Genomic DNA, 15330 nt, shown 5'->3' with positions numbered 1-15330 from the left:
AAACCACGTGCCGGCGGTAAACAGCAACAACAGGATCACGTCGGGGTCACCAATTGTAGGGAGTCGAGCGGAGAGTATGGCTCAATTAAAAAGAACACTGCGTTTATTGTCCAATACGAACGTTAAAGAAAGAACAATTTATTTTACAAAATGTACACGAGTCCGTCTCCAATGAGAGCGGCGAAGCCAAGACCAGCGATTCGCGCACTTCCCCCTGGCGCCACCGTTAGCGGCAGCGCTGCCAACTGCATGGTGTCCGATCGCCCTAGGGGAAATGGCGATCCTGGTGCTATATTCCCTACAGAAGGTTGTCTGTGTACAGTGTTCAGCTGACGGCTTGTATGTAGTCAAGATGGCTTCCGCGGAACAGGTCGGTCTGAACAAATCATGGGAATTATCGTTATACGAGCTTCACCGGACTCCTCAAGATGCAATTACCGACAATACCGAAATCGCGGTTAGTCCGCGGAGTTTGCACAGTGAGCTCATGTGTCCCATTTGCTTGGACATGCTTAAAAAGACCATGACTACGAAGGAGTGTCTGCATCGCTTCTGTTCCGATTGTATCATTACGGCACTTCGAAGCGGTAATAAGGTACGTGACTATAACGAAACTGTCGTACGGCACAGTGATTTCTAATTCCGTGCTGGTGTTTGTCGTGTGATACTTTTGAAAGCCTTTCTATTTCGCCAGAGGTAAACAGTGTACGTGTCGAGTACTTTGACCCACTAGTTCTTTTTTTCGTGTTTGAAATGTACATATATTGCACTGTCTAAAAAATACGGATACAAAAGTTTGTAGAACGAATCAACAATTATTGAAATAGGAAACTTTTAGATTTTGCGAACGAGTATATAAAAACGAAACCGTACTGGATACATGTCTCTGTCAGACACTGCGATTTTAGCGCCCTTTTTGAACCGAATTACACGTAGTACGATATATTGTTTTTTGCGTTTCCATTGTTGCGTTTAGTTAGTCTAATCGTTCAGATGTTTTAATTTGTATTCCATGTGAGCATATCCTGACAATGCAGTAAAGTTTATCGACGATAAACGATTGTATTCGATAAGTTTTTGGTATCGTTATAGGTTAGAATGGTTCCGAAAAAATTTTAATGCTGTTTGTAGGAATGCCCAACGTGTAGAAAGAAATTGGTATCTAAGAGATCCCTCAGACCGGATCCCAATTTTGACTTATTGATATCTAAGATATATCCAAGTCGTGATGAGTACGAGGCGCATCAAGAGAGGGTTCTGGCAAAATTGAATAAATCGCATTCCCAGGCTGCGCTAGTAAATTCTATTACAGAGGGAATTAAGTTACAAAGCCAGAATCGTCCTCAACGGTCTAGGAAAACTGCTAACGAGTCCGAAAATGCGAGCAACGCGACGCCTTACACCAATTCTCAGAACGCTAGTGCGCCAGCTACACCAAATGCTGCTAATTCAGCGAATCAAAGTGACTCTTCACAGAGCGCGACCGGACCTCTAAATAATAGTAATGGGGGTAATTCCCAAAATTCCAATAATGTCTCCCAACCTTCCAGTAGCCCAGCCGTTTCTGGTAACATCATTAAACAAGAGAGTAGTTCAGCAACTATATCCAACGTGAGTGAAATTGATCGTTTGTATGCTTCAGGCACAACATCCAGAAACTCTACTACGCCATCGCCAAATCCAGCAAATCAGATCCCTAAACCACCTAAACGGCAGAAAAGTTTACAGAATTCAGAGAATGACTCGTCCAGTGCTGAAGCCGAGACCGGCGGTGGTGATTCCATGGTAGATACGGAAGGCGAGGGTCCTAGCGAGCCGTTAATGCTCAACGAAATCGAACTTGTTTTCAAACCACATCCCACGGAAATGGCTGGTGACAATTCGTTGATAAAGGCGTTGAAAGAAAATAGCATTAGATATATTAAAACCACGGCAAACGCGACAGGTAGCCATTCGATCAAATTTCGTGAATTTAAGTAACAAAAAGTTCCCAAATAATGATGCTCGTGATTATTTTTCTAGTGGACCATTTAAGTAAATACTTGGCTATGAGGTTAACGTTGGATCTGGATACAGAATTGTCGGAATCGGATAGGCTATTAAATTTCTGTATCTATATAGCACCTTCGCCGGGTCAGTTGGTGGTGCTCAGCGGATCTCAAACGTTGAGACAGGTCAACGATAAATTCTGGCGCGTCAATCGACCATTGGAAATGTATTATTCATGGAAGAAGACCTAGGGAAGGCCTAGGAAGTATCAATCCGACGGGAGCTAGTCGCACGGGGCTCCGAAATTTATAAACAATTCGTACTACGTGGAGTACAGAGCAACGATTGCACTCTTTATATCAGAAACGATCGATATATTTTATTGTACTTCAATAGCCTTGATATTAGTTTCAAGGTCGGGGAGATGTACGCGGAAGGAATTCCTCGTACTTATCGACGGCGGTGCAATTTCTTTTTTTTTTTTATCCTCGCGACAGGTTGCTGGAATTTCCTCGCTCGGGAAAAAACAATAGAAGCGGATAGATTTTTAATTAAAGCTTCGTAGAGCAATTGATTCCAAAGGAACAGAGTTTAGTCTCGAATACAAGTTAAACTGCCATTCACCAGACATTGCATTATGAATGGATCGATGGTATCCATTCGGGGAAATGTATTGACGAACAGTGATTCACTCGCATGTATATCAAACTATGCCCTCATTTGACAGGCGTAATTTAATCCGGTGCGTTCGTGAAATACATATACGCACGTATATGTTTTCACGAACTGATGGCCTCGATGGTTGAACTAACTTATTTGAATAAGCTCCGATTCGCTGTGGACCATTCTGTATAGTTTCACGAAGAAATAAATCAATGTATATAATTATTCGCCACGAAAACTGTAGAAATCATTCGCGAAAGAGCTTGGTGCGCTTTTCCCTTTTAACATATTCGACTCAATTTATTGGCTCGCTACCTACCTCTGTCCACCTCAAAGTGCTCTTTGATACAAGAATCTAATTTTCGATTACATCGAAGATACACGAAAAGCGTCTTTGGGGTGGCGGACAGAGTAATCGATAAGAGCCGACCCCATCCTGCGCCCTCTTGCATTTCCACGGAACCGAAAACAATGCGAACATTCCAGTTTGGATGATGCTACCCCCTTTTAGCAAACGGAAAACCGCATTAAATCTTTGGCGCGTCGTGCATCACATACTGGGCGAGTTATTTAACTTTCTCATTTTAATTTTTTTTTTTTCGTACATTACATATTGTATAAAAAATTGTTTCGAACGAAAGTTGTTCACTTAACAATTAATTTTTTACTATTTCTGCTAGGTACCTTTGAGTTTTGTAAAATATTTAAAATGAACCTCCGTAGTTTTTCATAATTTTGTAGACTTATTTTGACGTATCTTTGTTTATTTTATAGTGTGACGAATTTATATAAAAATCTAGTTGCGAAAATTTGGAGCTAGCATTTTTACGATACGCAAATGTTGAAATCGATGGAGTAAAAATGTGCCGGAAGTACGGTACATTAATTAATTAATTCAGATGCAATATTAGATTCGAAGCAATCTCAGCGCTTAATTAGGAGGATACGCAACGAAGTAATCATCAACGCTCTTAATTAACGCTCGAAAAGAACCTTACGTTGAATTTTGCATCGTGGTACGGACCTTCTGATAATGGCCGATCCATTAGTAGCGCGATGCTAATTGCTAGATTCCCAAGGAGAGGACTTGCGATTCTCCACTGAACTAGGAATCTCGCTTTGTGTTTCGTAATTACGATCATTAATACCCAGAACATTCATATAAATTTAATTTATGTTCCAGGCCACGTGTTTGTCTTTACAGATTTTCCATCGTTGACACGTTGCTTTTTTAAAGTTGGAATTTCAAAGATAGCAGTTTCATAAAAAATAACCGTTTTCGTTCTTTAAATTGTTTTGGAGATGTTGTATAATATATGTACACATCTTGACTTTCCTTTGACGCGAAAAGCAATCTTTTGGGACAACAAATTTCACCTTTTATTACCAAATGAAAAAAACAGTAAAAAAGAGAAAATAAATTGTCAACAATACGCGGTGTTCCCAAACGGTCACCCATCCAAGTACTCTAACCGTGCCCAACGCTTCTTAACTTCGGTGATCGGACGAGAACCTTCTTTCTAAACATTTCTATTTACATAACAATTATATACAAAAATATAAACATACTAATATGAAAACATTTAATACTTTTGCCTGCAGTCTTCAGTAGTGCCTACTTACTAGAAGCTTACCTACTATTATGTCTAGTTTTATTCTCTATGGTGTATTATATTGTATAATATAATATCCTGTTAAGAGTATACAGATTGCGGTATCCTAATTTCTATCAGGTACGATATACTTAAAAGGACGAGAACCGGTGTTTTCAGTCTAGTATGATCGTTGACGTTATAAATAATAGCGAGTGCACTTTCGAATGGTGTTTCGTAGATACGTGTACACGTGTAAACGTCGATAAGTAGGGTTTCTGCCGCACGCAGCTGTTCGCAGGTTGCCGTCTTACAGGCGTATCTTTAACTCGATTAACAAATTCTTGATTTTCGTCTTATTTTGGCTTCTAGAATCACCCTTTAAATTTGTTGACGTATAAACGTATCTTTAAAATACTTCTAATAAATGAGCCTTGATGTTTTAAACAGTTAACTTGCAACTATTAAATATTTCTATTTATGGTATAATTTGACAAAATTTCGAGGATATCTCTAAACAGGGGAAGCTGGTGTGACAGCGAACGCGTTAAAGAGTCATTTATTGTTCAGGAGACGTAGTCTTTACACTTTCGTTCGAAATATCGTCGTTTTCCTTCGAATCCCTATCGTCTGCCTCTGTAACAAAAGTTTATCCACTGATCAATGCGTTCAACGTAGATTCTTCTTTCCTGGCTGTACCATTAGCATTTACACTACCCGTCCATAATTCACCTCGATTTCTTACATTTGGTCATTTCGAGTTGCGACTTTACTATAAATTTGTTAACCCTCTATAAGAGGAAGCAAATGAAGATAAGTGTATAAGTGCGTAAGATAAGTAAAATCGAGGTAGGTCTCGTGGAAAATTTGGCATGATATCGATGAAAAAAATACTAAAAAGAAACAATTGTCGCTAGAGTTCACTTGCTAGAAAATCTCGAATTTTTCGCTGTTATTTTGGTAAAAATCTTTTCCAATATGACGGATAAATATTAGTTCCATTTTATAATTTACATCGCGTTAATTCGTTTTTTTTTACTCTACGTTCGTCGAGTGTCCAGGGTGACTTATGGAGCGTAGATCCCGTGAACTTTCTTACTAATTTCCTCGTCGTCGCTGAATTCCTCGGAAGATTCTTTCCCCGAAGATTCCTCCCCGAAAATGTCTTTCTCGTTTCCCGAAGTATTATCGTGCTCCATCAGAAGTTTGTAAATCTCGTCGGACGCGTACCTGAAAGTTGGTCGTTCCGTCAGAACACCGGAAGTGGTCGATCCCTGCAGGGGAGCTCCTTTTAAATCCTGTTATTCGTTATCACGCCGTCGACAGGGGTGCCCTTGAGTTATTCTACGCGAACAGCAGGGGAGGGACCCATTACACCGGGTCCCCGGGCCCGGTCTATCTCATTTTCTGGTAACGCGAACAATCCCATCGACAACGAATCGAATTACGCAATTAACCGGGGAATACTAACGGCGTCTTAAAAGGCTCCTTGTACCACAACGGATACCCCGATGGGTTCTGTCTCCCATCGGGAATTGAATTCTCGGCCGGTACCGAATGCAGCTTGAAATGCGGCGGTTCCACCGTCTCCTCCAACAAAGCCGACACTTGTCGCGCGTATTCCTCGGTGCCGGCTGTTCGTTCTAATCTGAAACATTGGAGAACGACGTTCAAACGTCTCGTTCGACCAGCTTATTTCCACCGTTGTCCGTTATACGCACACAGTTACGAACAAAACTGTAGGCAAAGGTAAAGGAAATAAGTATAAATGAAATTTAACCAAAGTAGTACAAATGCACTCGAGCTTTATACAGGGTGCTCGGTCACCCATGGGAAAAATTTTAATGGAAGATTCTAGAATATCAAGAATATCAATTTCTTGACTTTGGCTTCGTTAAAAAGTTATTAAAAAATAAAATTAAAAAATTTCAGATCGTTCTGGAAAAATTATTTTCTGTTGCAGGGGTCAGTTGCAATAATTTTTAGTCATTTGATATACCCTCGAAATCCTACTCACTTTCGAGAAAAAAATTTGTGTAGATACTGAAATTTTCCGACGAAATTAACAAATTTCAAATAGTTCTGAGAAAATTATTTTTATTTGCAGGGATCAATTACCATCATTTTTAGTCATTAGACATACCCTCGAAATCCTACCCACTTTCGAGAAAAAAATTCGAGGTGTGAAATTTTTCGACAAAATTAAAAAATTTCAGATCGTTCTGGAAAAATTATTTTCTGTTGCAGGGGTCAGTTGCAATAATTTTTAGTCATTTGATATACCCTCGAAATCCTACTCACTTTCGAGAAAAAAATTTGTGTAGATACTGAAATTTTTCGACGAAATTAACAAATTTCAAATAGTTCTAAAAAAATTATTTTTGTTTGCAGGGGTCAATTGCAATCATTTTTGGTGAATAGACCTACCCCCGAAATTCTACCCACTTTCTAGAAAAAAATTCAGCACGGGCGAAACTTTAATTGTTAATAATTTTTTAACGAATCCTCCATCTACAAATTAGTATTCTTGATTTTCGTCTTATTTTGGCCTCTAGAGTCTGTCATTAAAATGTTTCCCAGGGATGGCTGAACACCCTGTATACCTTTATAGATTATTTCATGTATAATTGAAATTAATATTTACATTTATGTTTAAGTAAAGTATACTTGTGAAAATAACTCTGTGACATCCTGGAGTACTATTGTATTTACTTGTGAACCATCTGTCTGGTGAACTCGAGCCTCGGCGCGGTTCTCAGCGACGAAAAAGCAGATTCGAAAGAATTTTTCGTTTTACCGGTTTGCGGTATCGATCCTTTTTGGACGCCGTAGAAATTTCCAAAGTGGACGGCCGCGTCTTTCGGAACGTTCGAGGCCAGTTCAAAGCCTCTGGGAAGTTTGCACGTTCCGGTATCGTTCTCCGTCGCGTTCATCGTGCTTCTCGAAAAGTGAGACTTCTGTTTCCTCGCCGCGGACCTTGAAACGACGATAACCGTATATCAAAAGTAACGATGGCTGGATACACGAGTATCTCGATACCTTAGATTCGATCGAATTTTAATCTGGACCGATTTAAATCTAGTCGAATATTTTTTAAATCGTCGACGGTATTAAAAATTCTTCGAAAGTAAAATGATTTCAACGCTGGAGCTACCGACGATTGTGGTGTATTTGTTTAAAAAAAAATAATTTTTAAATAAATAAATGTCTATTTGTTCTCTTATAAAAAATTACGAATCATTTCGACCACATTCGGTAGTTCTAGTTGTAAGGGGTGCATATTTATATTTTGTTTGGTTAAAGAAACCCTGAAACCTATTAGCAATAAGACTATGGGTGTCTTATCGATCGATTCATCTTTACAGCGAGATCCATGCGTGACAATAAACGTTTATATTTATAACAAACCACTTATTATACATTGGAGACAATTCCACATTCGTTAACCGTACTCCTCCATCTTGAATTTCCTCTACTTCCGGTGGCTTCTACAGGGTGAGGCATTTTAAACAGGTCACCTGAATAACTCGCTTGTTTTTGAAGATAGGAGAAAATGCATTAGACCAAACTTATTTGGTATCGGGGGGCTCATAATCTGGTATTACCAATTTTTTTGTAGGTGGAGGCGTCAAGGAGATATGAAGGTCAACTTTGTTTTTTTAAATGGAACAGTATATTTTATTACTTACATTCTGATAGAGTGTTTCAAGGCGAATACAATGACCTATTATTAAGGTCATTCAAGGTCACCCAAAGTCAACTGCAATAGAAAATAAATTGTGTCAAAGCACTCTTCGAACACTTGGATACTTTGATACTGCTATTACAAGTGTTCAAAATGGCGACCTTGAACATGGATACATAGTCTAAATCGTTGCAATACTGATGACACTGCCTGGCAAATTTCATTTGTATCTATTACAGAGCAAGCTCTTCTTATACGTTCTTGCATGTCAAGTTTGGTAGTTGGTTTTTCGCGGTACACTTCTGCCTTTAATTTTCCCCCACAAATAAAAATCGAGAGGTGTCAGGTCTGGGGATCGTGCCGGCCATTTGTTACTTCCTGATCGACCTACCCAAGAATCTCCAAATTTTCTATTTAGAAATTCTGTAACATTGCGTGCTGAATGAGCAGGGCATCCGTCTTGCTGGAACCACATGGATTGTCGTATGTCCAGTGAAGTGTCTTCTAACAATTCTGGCAAAACGTCTTCTAAGATTCTCAGGTACTTACTACTATTTAGCGTGCCATCAATAAAATATGGACCAATTATTTTATTATGAAGAAGACCGCACCAGACGTTTACAGACCAAGGTCTCTGTTTGTCGACTTCTCTCAACCATCGTGGATTATCTACCGACCAGTAGTGCATGTTGTGACGGTTAATTGCTCCATGGTTTGTAAATGTGGCCTCATCGGTAAATAACAATTTACTCAAGAACATTTCATCGTCTTGTAGTTTTTGTAAGCCCCATTCACAAAATTGTAAACGTTTTGTATAATCATTTTCAGTTAATTGTTGATGAAGTGATATGTGGAACGGATGAAATTTGTTAATGTGTAATATTCGTAAAATACTTCGTTGACTGATGCCACTTTCGCGTTCCAGTTGTCTTGTACTAACATGTGGATCTTGTATTACAGCTGCTACAATATTTATCGAGTTTCCATCATCAGTTGCTCGTTTGGCAAGATTACGTGTTTTGTTATCCACAGTTCCAGTTTCTTGGAACTTTTTTATAATGTTTGTAAAGACAGAAAGTGAAGGTCTATTATTACGATCGGGAAATCTTTCACTATACACACGTACCGCTTCCCTCATAATTCTATGACATTCACCATAAATAAGAACCATTTCTACTTTCTCTGCTATCGTGTAACGCATTTTAGAAAACTAAACACTTAGACTGAATAAATGTTACGAAGCTGTGCTCTAGTCGGTAGTAAAATTACCAATAATGTTTGAGGATACGGATAAGCGTACAATGTGATTGAATGTTTGTTTATCTTTTGTGACCCGTGTCACGCAATACACACACGTGATACACAAGTATTCGAAATGTACTCTGACACAATTTATTTTCTATTGCAGTTGACTTTGGGTGACCTTGAATGACCTTAATAATAGGTCATTGTATTCGCCTTGAAACACTCTATCAGAATGTAAGTAATAAAATATACTGTTCCATTTAAAAAAACAAAGTTGACCTTCATATCTCCTTGACGCCTCCACCTACAAAAAAATTGGTAATACCAGATTATGAGCCCCCCGATACCAAATAAGTTTGGTCTAATGCATTTTCTCCTATCTTCAAAAACAAGCGAGTTATTCAGGTGACCTGTTTAAAATGCCTCACCCTGTATATTATCCCTGATCGATGTAGGTTAGGCCTCAGTTATTAGTATATTAATAATTTTCTTGGACCTTCTCTCGTACATTTCTATCGAATAACTTACCCATAAAATACTTACTCATATAATACAACTCACTTGTGAAATTTTTCGACGACAGAAGGCGACGCGTACAGGTTATTCGACACTATGGATTTTTTTCGACGATCCCCGACGATCTTAGTCGTCGATTTCCCCTTCGATTCTTTGAACATTTTCTTCGTCGATTCAAACTTCTCGTCCCCGATAAATATTATCCCGTTAATCGAATTACAGCGGTTACTAGGAAATTTTCTCGAATAATGGTAACAAATTCAAGAATCTTGTCATCTGCTATTGTAAATCGACAAAAGTGTGAGTTATATTTAATTTGTACATTATATCGCCATCCATCAATATAATTCTAAAATCAAGGTATCATACGTTGTTCTAGTAAGTAACCTAGAAATTTTGTCCTTTTTCCTACAAAGTTGTGAATTCTATTCTCGTCTTCGTTCATTTGTTTTGTATCTGCGGTTCTACCTGAGGCATCTCTCGGATTCGTAATAACAAGTTTCGCGGGACATCGGCCCTTCCCCCACCCCGCCGCTTAATTCGCGAGCGTTGCCGAGGTGTCGCCATTTGTACTCTGACGATTGACCTAGTAAGACGCGTCAAGACGTGTCGGTGTTTCGCGACCGAGGTGCGTAATTCTAACCTATTCATACTTCGTCACTAATTACAACTCGCGTTTTAATTACGATCTCTTGCAATACGGTTTCGATTTAATCATTACTTAATTACAATAATCGTGCATGTACTTTAATGGATCTTTATTTCGTTTCTGTTGCAGTCTCTTATTGGAATTCGAAGTCAAGAAATTCCTTTTCGAATATACGAGACGTGTTGAAACATGTCAAGACGTGTCGGTGTATCGCGACCAACGAAGTACGTATTTCTAACCTTTTGATATTTCCTCATTGTTATCAATTATTGTTTAATTATGATTTAATTTGTATTTTAGTTCTGTTGCAGTCTCTGATTTAAATTCGACGCCATGGAAACTTTTATTGGCGCGTAAACGACACCATAACAGATGGCAGGCAACTCGACAAATTTTGGTGGGAATATTGGTAACGTTTAAACAACTATAACAAAAATTAACAGGCATATTGATATTTATATATTTTTATTTCTTTATTAAATCATTCGTTGCCAGCATGATTATAATTTTCTAATCGGCCATCGTTAAGATAAAATATGAAAATCGTTACACTTGTTCTCCACTTCGATGTATATCGAAGTATACAGAAATGGCGTCGGTAGATATAAACGATAAATTGGAATAATTTATATTCAACTGTATTCTGATCGCGATTGAATATTTCCGAGCGTTATTTATTTAATTGATTGTTTATATTTCTTTCTTTATGAATTGTTGTAATTGCAATTTCCATATATATTTCGATACAAGTTTCAGTAAACGTAGTAACTGCGGAGTTGGAATATTGAAGCATAAATAACCAACGAATTTTAATTCTTGCAAATTTCGGAATATTTATAAAAATTACGGCATATTCTAACATCCGATAAAGTAAACATGATCATGCTTACAACTCTAACTATGAAACTTGGTGATATAATATTTATAAATTGTAGATAATATTTTATCGTTGAAATTCTCATTGATCGAGAATATTTCGCCTTTGTCGCATTGAACTTTTACGTGGCAAACTATGTATGCCATAGAACTAAGTAAAGCAGTATTTCTGTTGACGAACTCTTGTAAGAAGATGAAAAAAGAAAACCAGTAGGCTAAGCACAGGCGTGCTTGTTGTGTTTTTTGTCTCCTGTCCTTTTCTTTTCAGCTATTTTCTTTCCAGGAAATTTGTTGGCCGCGCGCAATGCGGCCGGTAGATTCAGTGTTTGTGCGTAGCAACAAGTTTGTTTCGCGGGGCAAAGTGACCCCAAGCACGTTGTCGTTTACGGTGTTAGGCAAACGCGAGAATAGAAGCAGTGTTTTCTACGCAATATTAAATTACTTCCAGAGCATCGTGGCTCTTTCTGTTTTCTGAATCGCGATAATAGAATCATTTATTCGCCGATTTCAATCTTCGGTCGCGGTAATCTAATTTAATACTTTTCAATCAAATTAATTATTTTTTCAATTTGAAATTTAAACTCCCCGTTACCGGAATTAGAGTCAGTGCATCACCGAAGAGGACTATTGGCCGATGCTCCACGAGCAAACAATGTAAGTACAAATTTATACTTTGAAAATTTTTAATTAAAAATCTCTGTAGTTTTAACAATAGATTCTAACTGTTTTCTTACAGTTTTCTTACAGTCTCTGAACCTGATCTTGGTATCCAGCAGCAGTACCCGGGGGGTATCGGGCGGTGGACCACGAGCGAACAACGTAAGTATAAATTTATACTTTGACATTTTTAATTAAAAATCTCTATAATTTTTACAATAGATTATAATTGCTTTCTTATTCTTTATAGCAGGACTATGTAAGGGGCTTTTATGACTTCCACTGGGCAGCAGCAGCATGATTATGCAGTCATCCCAGAGGTACAAGTTCATCATTCGTAAGTCGCATGCTATTTGTGTTCCTCTGGTTCCCAACCATGTTGTAGGATGAAAGATCCGAATCAACACGGGTGACCAGTTGTATACTTAGTATTTTTGACGAGTTAAGTGACCGCGGGTATGAAAAATACCCATGAGTTATATTTTTTTAGTGCAGGCTAGGGTCTTCTTGCACTCGCGTTTTTTAATGTTATCAATAAATATTACACAATATGATTATTACACAATTTTGATAAAATATATGAAATATGTTTATTAACTTTATATGAATTATATAATTGAGTAGAATATGAATTAATATAATGTGAAAACATTATATTAATCATACGATTGAGTAAAATATCTTACATTATTAATATAATTATTAAATATTCGTTTTAATAATTAATCCATCATATGATGTATTTTACGTGCAAGAAGGCGTTTCGCGACTGGTCGATTTTCAACTCAAAGGAACATGCATGTTAATTTTATTTCTTAAAAAATTTACTTTGACGACAGAATCGACCAAGGTTAATTGAATATTTTGAATAATAATTTAATAAATTTATTTCAATTTGCAAAGTAAATTATTTTATCATGAAATCTTTATTAAAGTCTTACATTTTAAACAATTAAATTTCAATCACAAATTTTTCTTGAATAATATCTTTCGATATTAACGTACTCTGTTGTTGATATATTACATATAACGAGTCGAGTCATTTTAATTGAGAATAGATACCGTTTAGTTAATTATTAATAACCAGTTTTTCTAGTCAGGATTTTCAGGATACTTTTCCGTGTTCGTTGCCTAAGTTCATGCACATGCCCAAGTGTTATTTGCACGAGCGAAGGCAACGGGGCACGATGACTTAGTTTGTAACATTTATAATAATAATTTATCCGTGCGACTGACAATGCTAGTGTATCGTGCACGATGTACTGTCCACATATGTGTGTTAGTGGTTAGGATGTGGAAGTGCATCGTTTCAAAAGTTTATTACAATTCAGATACAGAATTTTTTTACATTAGATTCATAACAATCACAATAGTAATATTAAACTTATAGTTATTATTTATTTGGAAATTGTTCGTATTGCATACACGTCGATAATATTGTAAAATGCATAATGAGTTAGCTTTTCAATCTTATATAATCATATATGTATAGAGTATATTTTAATAAAGACTATATCAGATATATTAAAATGTTTTACATAAATAATAAAAGTACGCAATGGGCACCAGCTTTGTCAGTCCACTGCAAAAACTGGTACGTACACAATTAGAGTATGAATGAGGTTGTGTCCGGGTGTCGGAGGAACCCCGGGGAGTCCTCTCTAGTTTAGGTCGCGCCCGGACATTTAGAATGAGAACCGTGGAGTGTTTGTTTGAGAGACTGAGTTTTGCAATTTTTTAAATATAGGGTTAGGTAGGTAGGTAACTTATTCTTTGGCGTGTGTGTTTAAACCTAAGTAGGTAGGGTCAGGGCAGGACTGTCCACATTAGTAATTCGGGTAGGCGCGTTTTCGCGTGGCAGTTCTGTTCCTGTAGTTACGATTTCGAGGGTAGAAATCATGCTGATTCAAACGGTGTATGCTGTTTGTTTCGGCTTTATTTTCGACTCCTCGAATCGCGCGACTCTTAAAGTTGCTCTCTCGCGCTCGCGGTCGTGATCAGGTCCCTTTCGAAACGTTCGTCCCGCTCGAGATTCACCACGTATGCTCTTGCAACAATTCGTATATTGTTGGAAGACTACGTATTGCACAAAATCTCGAGCCCGGTCTTAAGTAAGTTTCAGGCATCGGCAGGACCGCCGAAGAAAGAAAAGGCTCTCAATGAGCCGAAGAGGCCCTGACAAACTGTCTCAAGAGTGGGCTGCAACAAATGGCTTTTCATCTTCATCCTCGGATGAGAATGGAAAGTCATTCCTGTTACTACTTTGTCACTTAACTCGTCTGTAGTTGTAGTTAGTTTATTTTTCTGACTGGCTCACGTATGCATGTACCTGGTACATGATTGCATCATACATACCAGCCATTCCTCCCCATAACTCGCGGTTATGATATACATAGAGTTGCGAATATGCAATAATCGCGTTTGCTTTTAGAGTCGCGATTTGTTACTTTTCGCGTTTCCTTTTCAGGGTAGTGTTACGAATAATTACCATTCGCGATTGTTTTCATGCAAACTGAGGTACCGGGAGTTTGCTTTAAAAGTAGCGTTGCGAATTATTGATAAACGCGATTGCTCGTAGAGTTGCGAATTACCATTTTTCGCGTTTCCTTTTCAGGGTAGTGTTGCGAACAATCACGATTCGCGTTGCTTTTTTACTCTTTTATACATATAATGGACATCAACCGCGTTTGCAATTTTCATACTATAAATTAGCGTTGCGATCTTGATCGATCGTGCGATTTTTTCTTTAGAGTTGCGATATTTTCAATGCCAAAATTCTACCCTAACTGTAGTAATAGAAGTAGTTAGTTTATTTTGTGGCCAGTACATGTGTATGTACATGTACCGATAGCCCCTGATTAAAGTTAGAGTTGCGAATAATATACAATGTTCGCGTTTGCTCGTAGAGTTGCGAACAAATATTTATCGCGTTTGATATATCAGTGTTGCGAATAAATACGATTCGCGATTGTCTTTATGCAAACCTAGGAACCGGGCGTTTGCTTTAAAAATAGCGTCTCGAATTATTAGTAAACGCGATTGCTGTTAGAGTAGCGAATTACTATTTTTCGCGTTTGCTTTTCAGGGTAGTGTTGCGAACAATTACCGTTCGCGATTGCTTTTATTGTTACAAGTCGCGTTTGGAATTTATTCTATTATAAATTAGCGTTGCGATTGTTGATTTATCGCGTTGTTGCCCCGTAGTGTTGCGATATTTAAAACGTCTAAATTCATCCCCATATGTGCCACTCTATTGTAGTTTGAAGTAGCTTGATGTAGTTAGTTTATTTTGTGGATATATGTTTATAGCTACAACTGAAGACGCCAGCACCTGATTCAGCGTTTTTGGGCAAAACGCGATTTGCATTAGCGTTGCGAAACATAAATATATTTCCATTAAAGATAGAGTTGCTAATATACAATAATCGCGTTTGCTCGTAGAGTTGCGAATTCCATAC

The 15330-nt window shown here is 37.8% G+C and overlaps 2 protein-coding genes across 4 annotated transcripts; one reads left to right on the top strand and one right to left on the bottom strand.

Annotated features, from left to right (window-relative positions):
- Window positions 1-342: 342 nt before the first annotated feature.
- Window positions 343-2883, top strand: LOC122400110 (E3 ubiquitin-protein ligase RING1). Of its 3 annotated transcripts, none has more exons than XM_043401353.1 (4): window positions 343-595; window positions 1132-1567; window positions 1643-1945; window positions 2023-2883. In XM_043401353.1, exons 1-4 carry the CDS (start codon window positions 353-355, stop codon window positions 2238-2240), a joined length of 1200 nt encoding a protein of 399 aa, XP_043257288.1. In that variant the 5' UTR covers window positions 343-352; the 3' UTR covers window positions 2241-2883. The 3 variants fall into 3 exon arrangements, with proteins under 3 accessions (XP_043257288.1, XP_043257289.1, XP_043257287.1); XM_043401354.1 differs by having other exon boundaries at window positions 1132-1611; window positions 1729-1945; XM_043401352.1 differs by having other exon boundaries at window positions 1132-1945.
- A 2428-nt stretch (window positions 2884-5311) lies between these two features.
- On the bottom strand, window positions 5312-7177 carry LOC122400251. The gene is made up of 3 exons (XM_043401605.1): window positions 6957-7177; window positions 5716-5892; window positions 5312-5474 (listed from the first exon to the last, which is right to left on the bottom strand). The coding sequence occupies exons 1-3, from the start codon at window positions 7175-7177 to the stop codon at window positions 5312-5314; spliced, it is 561 nt and encodes a 186-aa protein (XP_043257540.1).
- Window positions 7178-15330: the final 8153 nt, after the last annotated feature.

Source organism: Colletes gigas, unplaced genomic scaffold, assembly GCF_013123115.1.
Source record: "Colletes gigas isolate AHSC1104 unplaced genomic scaffold, ASM1312311v1 Colletes_gigas_Sc00016, whole genome shotgun sequence".
Taxonomy (NCBI): domain Eukaryota; kingdom Metazoa; phylum Arthropoda; class Insecta; order Hymenoptera; family Colletidae; genus Colletes; species Colletes gigas.
The sequence above is the reverse complement of the archived record's forward strand: the minus strand, read 5'-3'. Positions and strand labels throughout refer to the sequence as shown.

Coding starts and splice junctions, on each gene's coding strand:
- LOC122400251 (XM_043401605.1), bottom strand. CDS start 7,177: ATGAACGCGACGGAGAACGATACCGGAACGTGCAAACTTCCCAGAGGC. Junction 5,893..6,956: donor ACCAGACAGATGGTTCACAA/GTAAATACAATA, acceptor CCAATGTTTCAG/ATTAGAACGAACAGCCGGCA. Junction 5,475..5,715: donor AAGGAGCCTTTTAAGACGCC/GTTAGTATTCCC, acceptor ACCAACTTTCAG/GTACGCGTCCGACGAGATTT.
- LOC122400110 (XM_043401352.1), top strand. CDS start 353: ATGGCTTCCGCGGAACAGGTCGGTCTGAACAAATCATGGGAATTATCG. Junction 596..1,131: donor CACTTCGAAGCGGTAATAAG/GTACGTGACTAT, acceptor TGCTGTTTGTAG/GAATGCCCAACGTGTAGAAA. Junction 1,946..2,022: donor AACCACGGCAAACGCGACAG/GTAGCCATTCGA, acceptor TTATTTTTCTAG/TGGACCATTTAAGTAAATAC.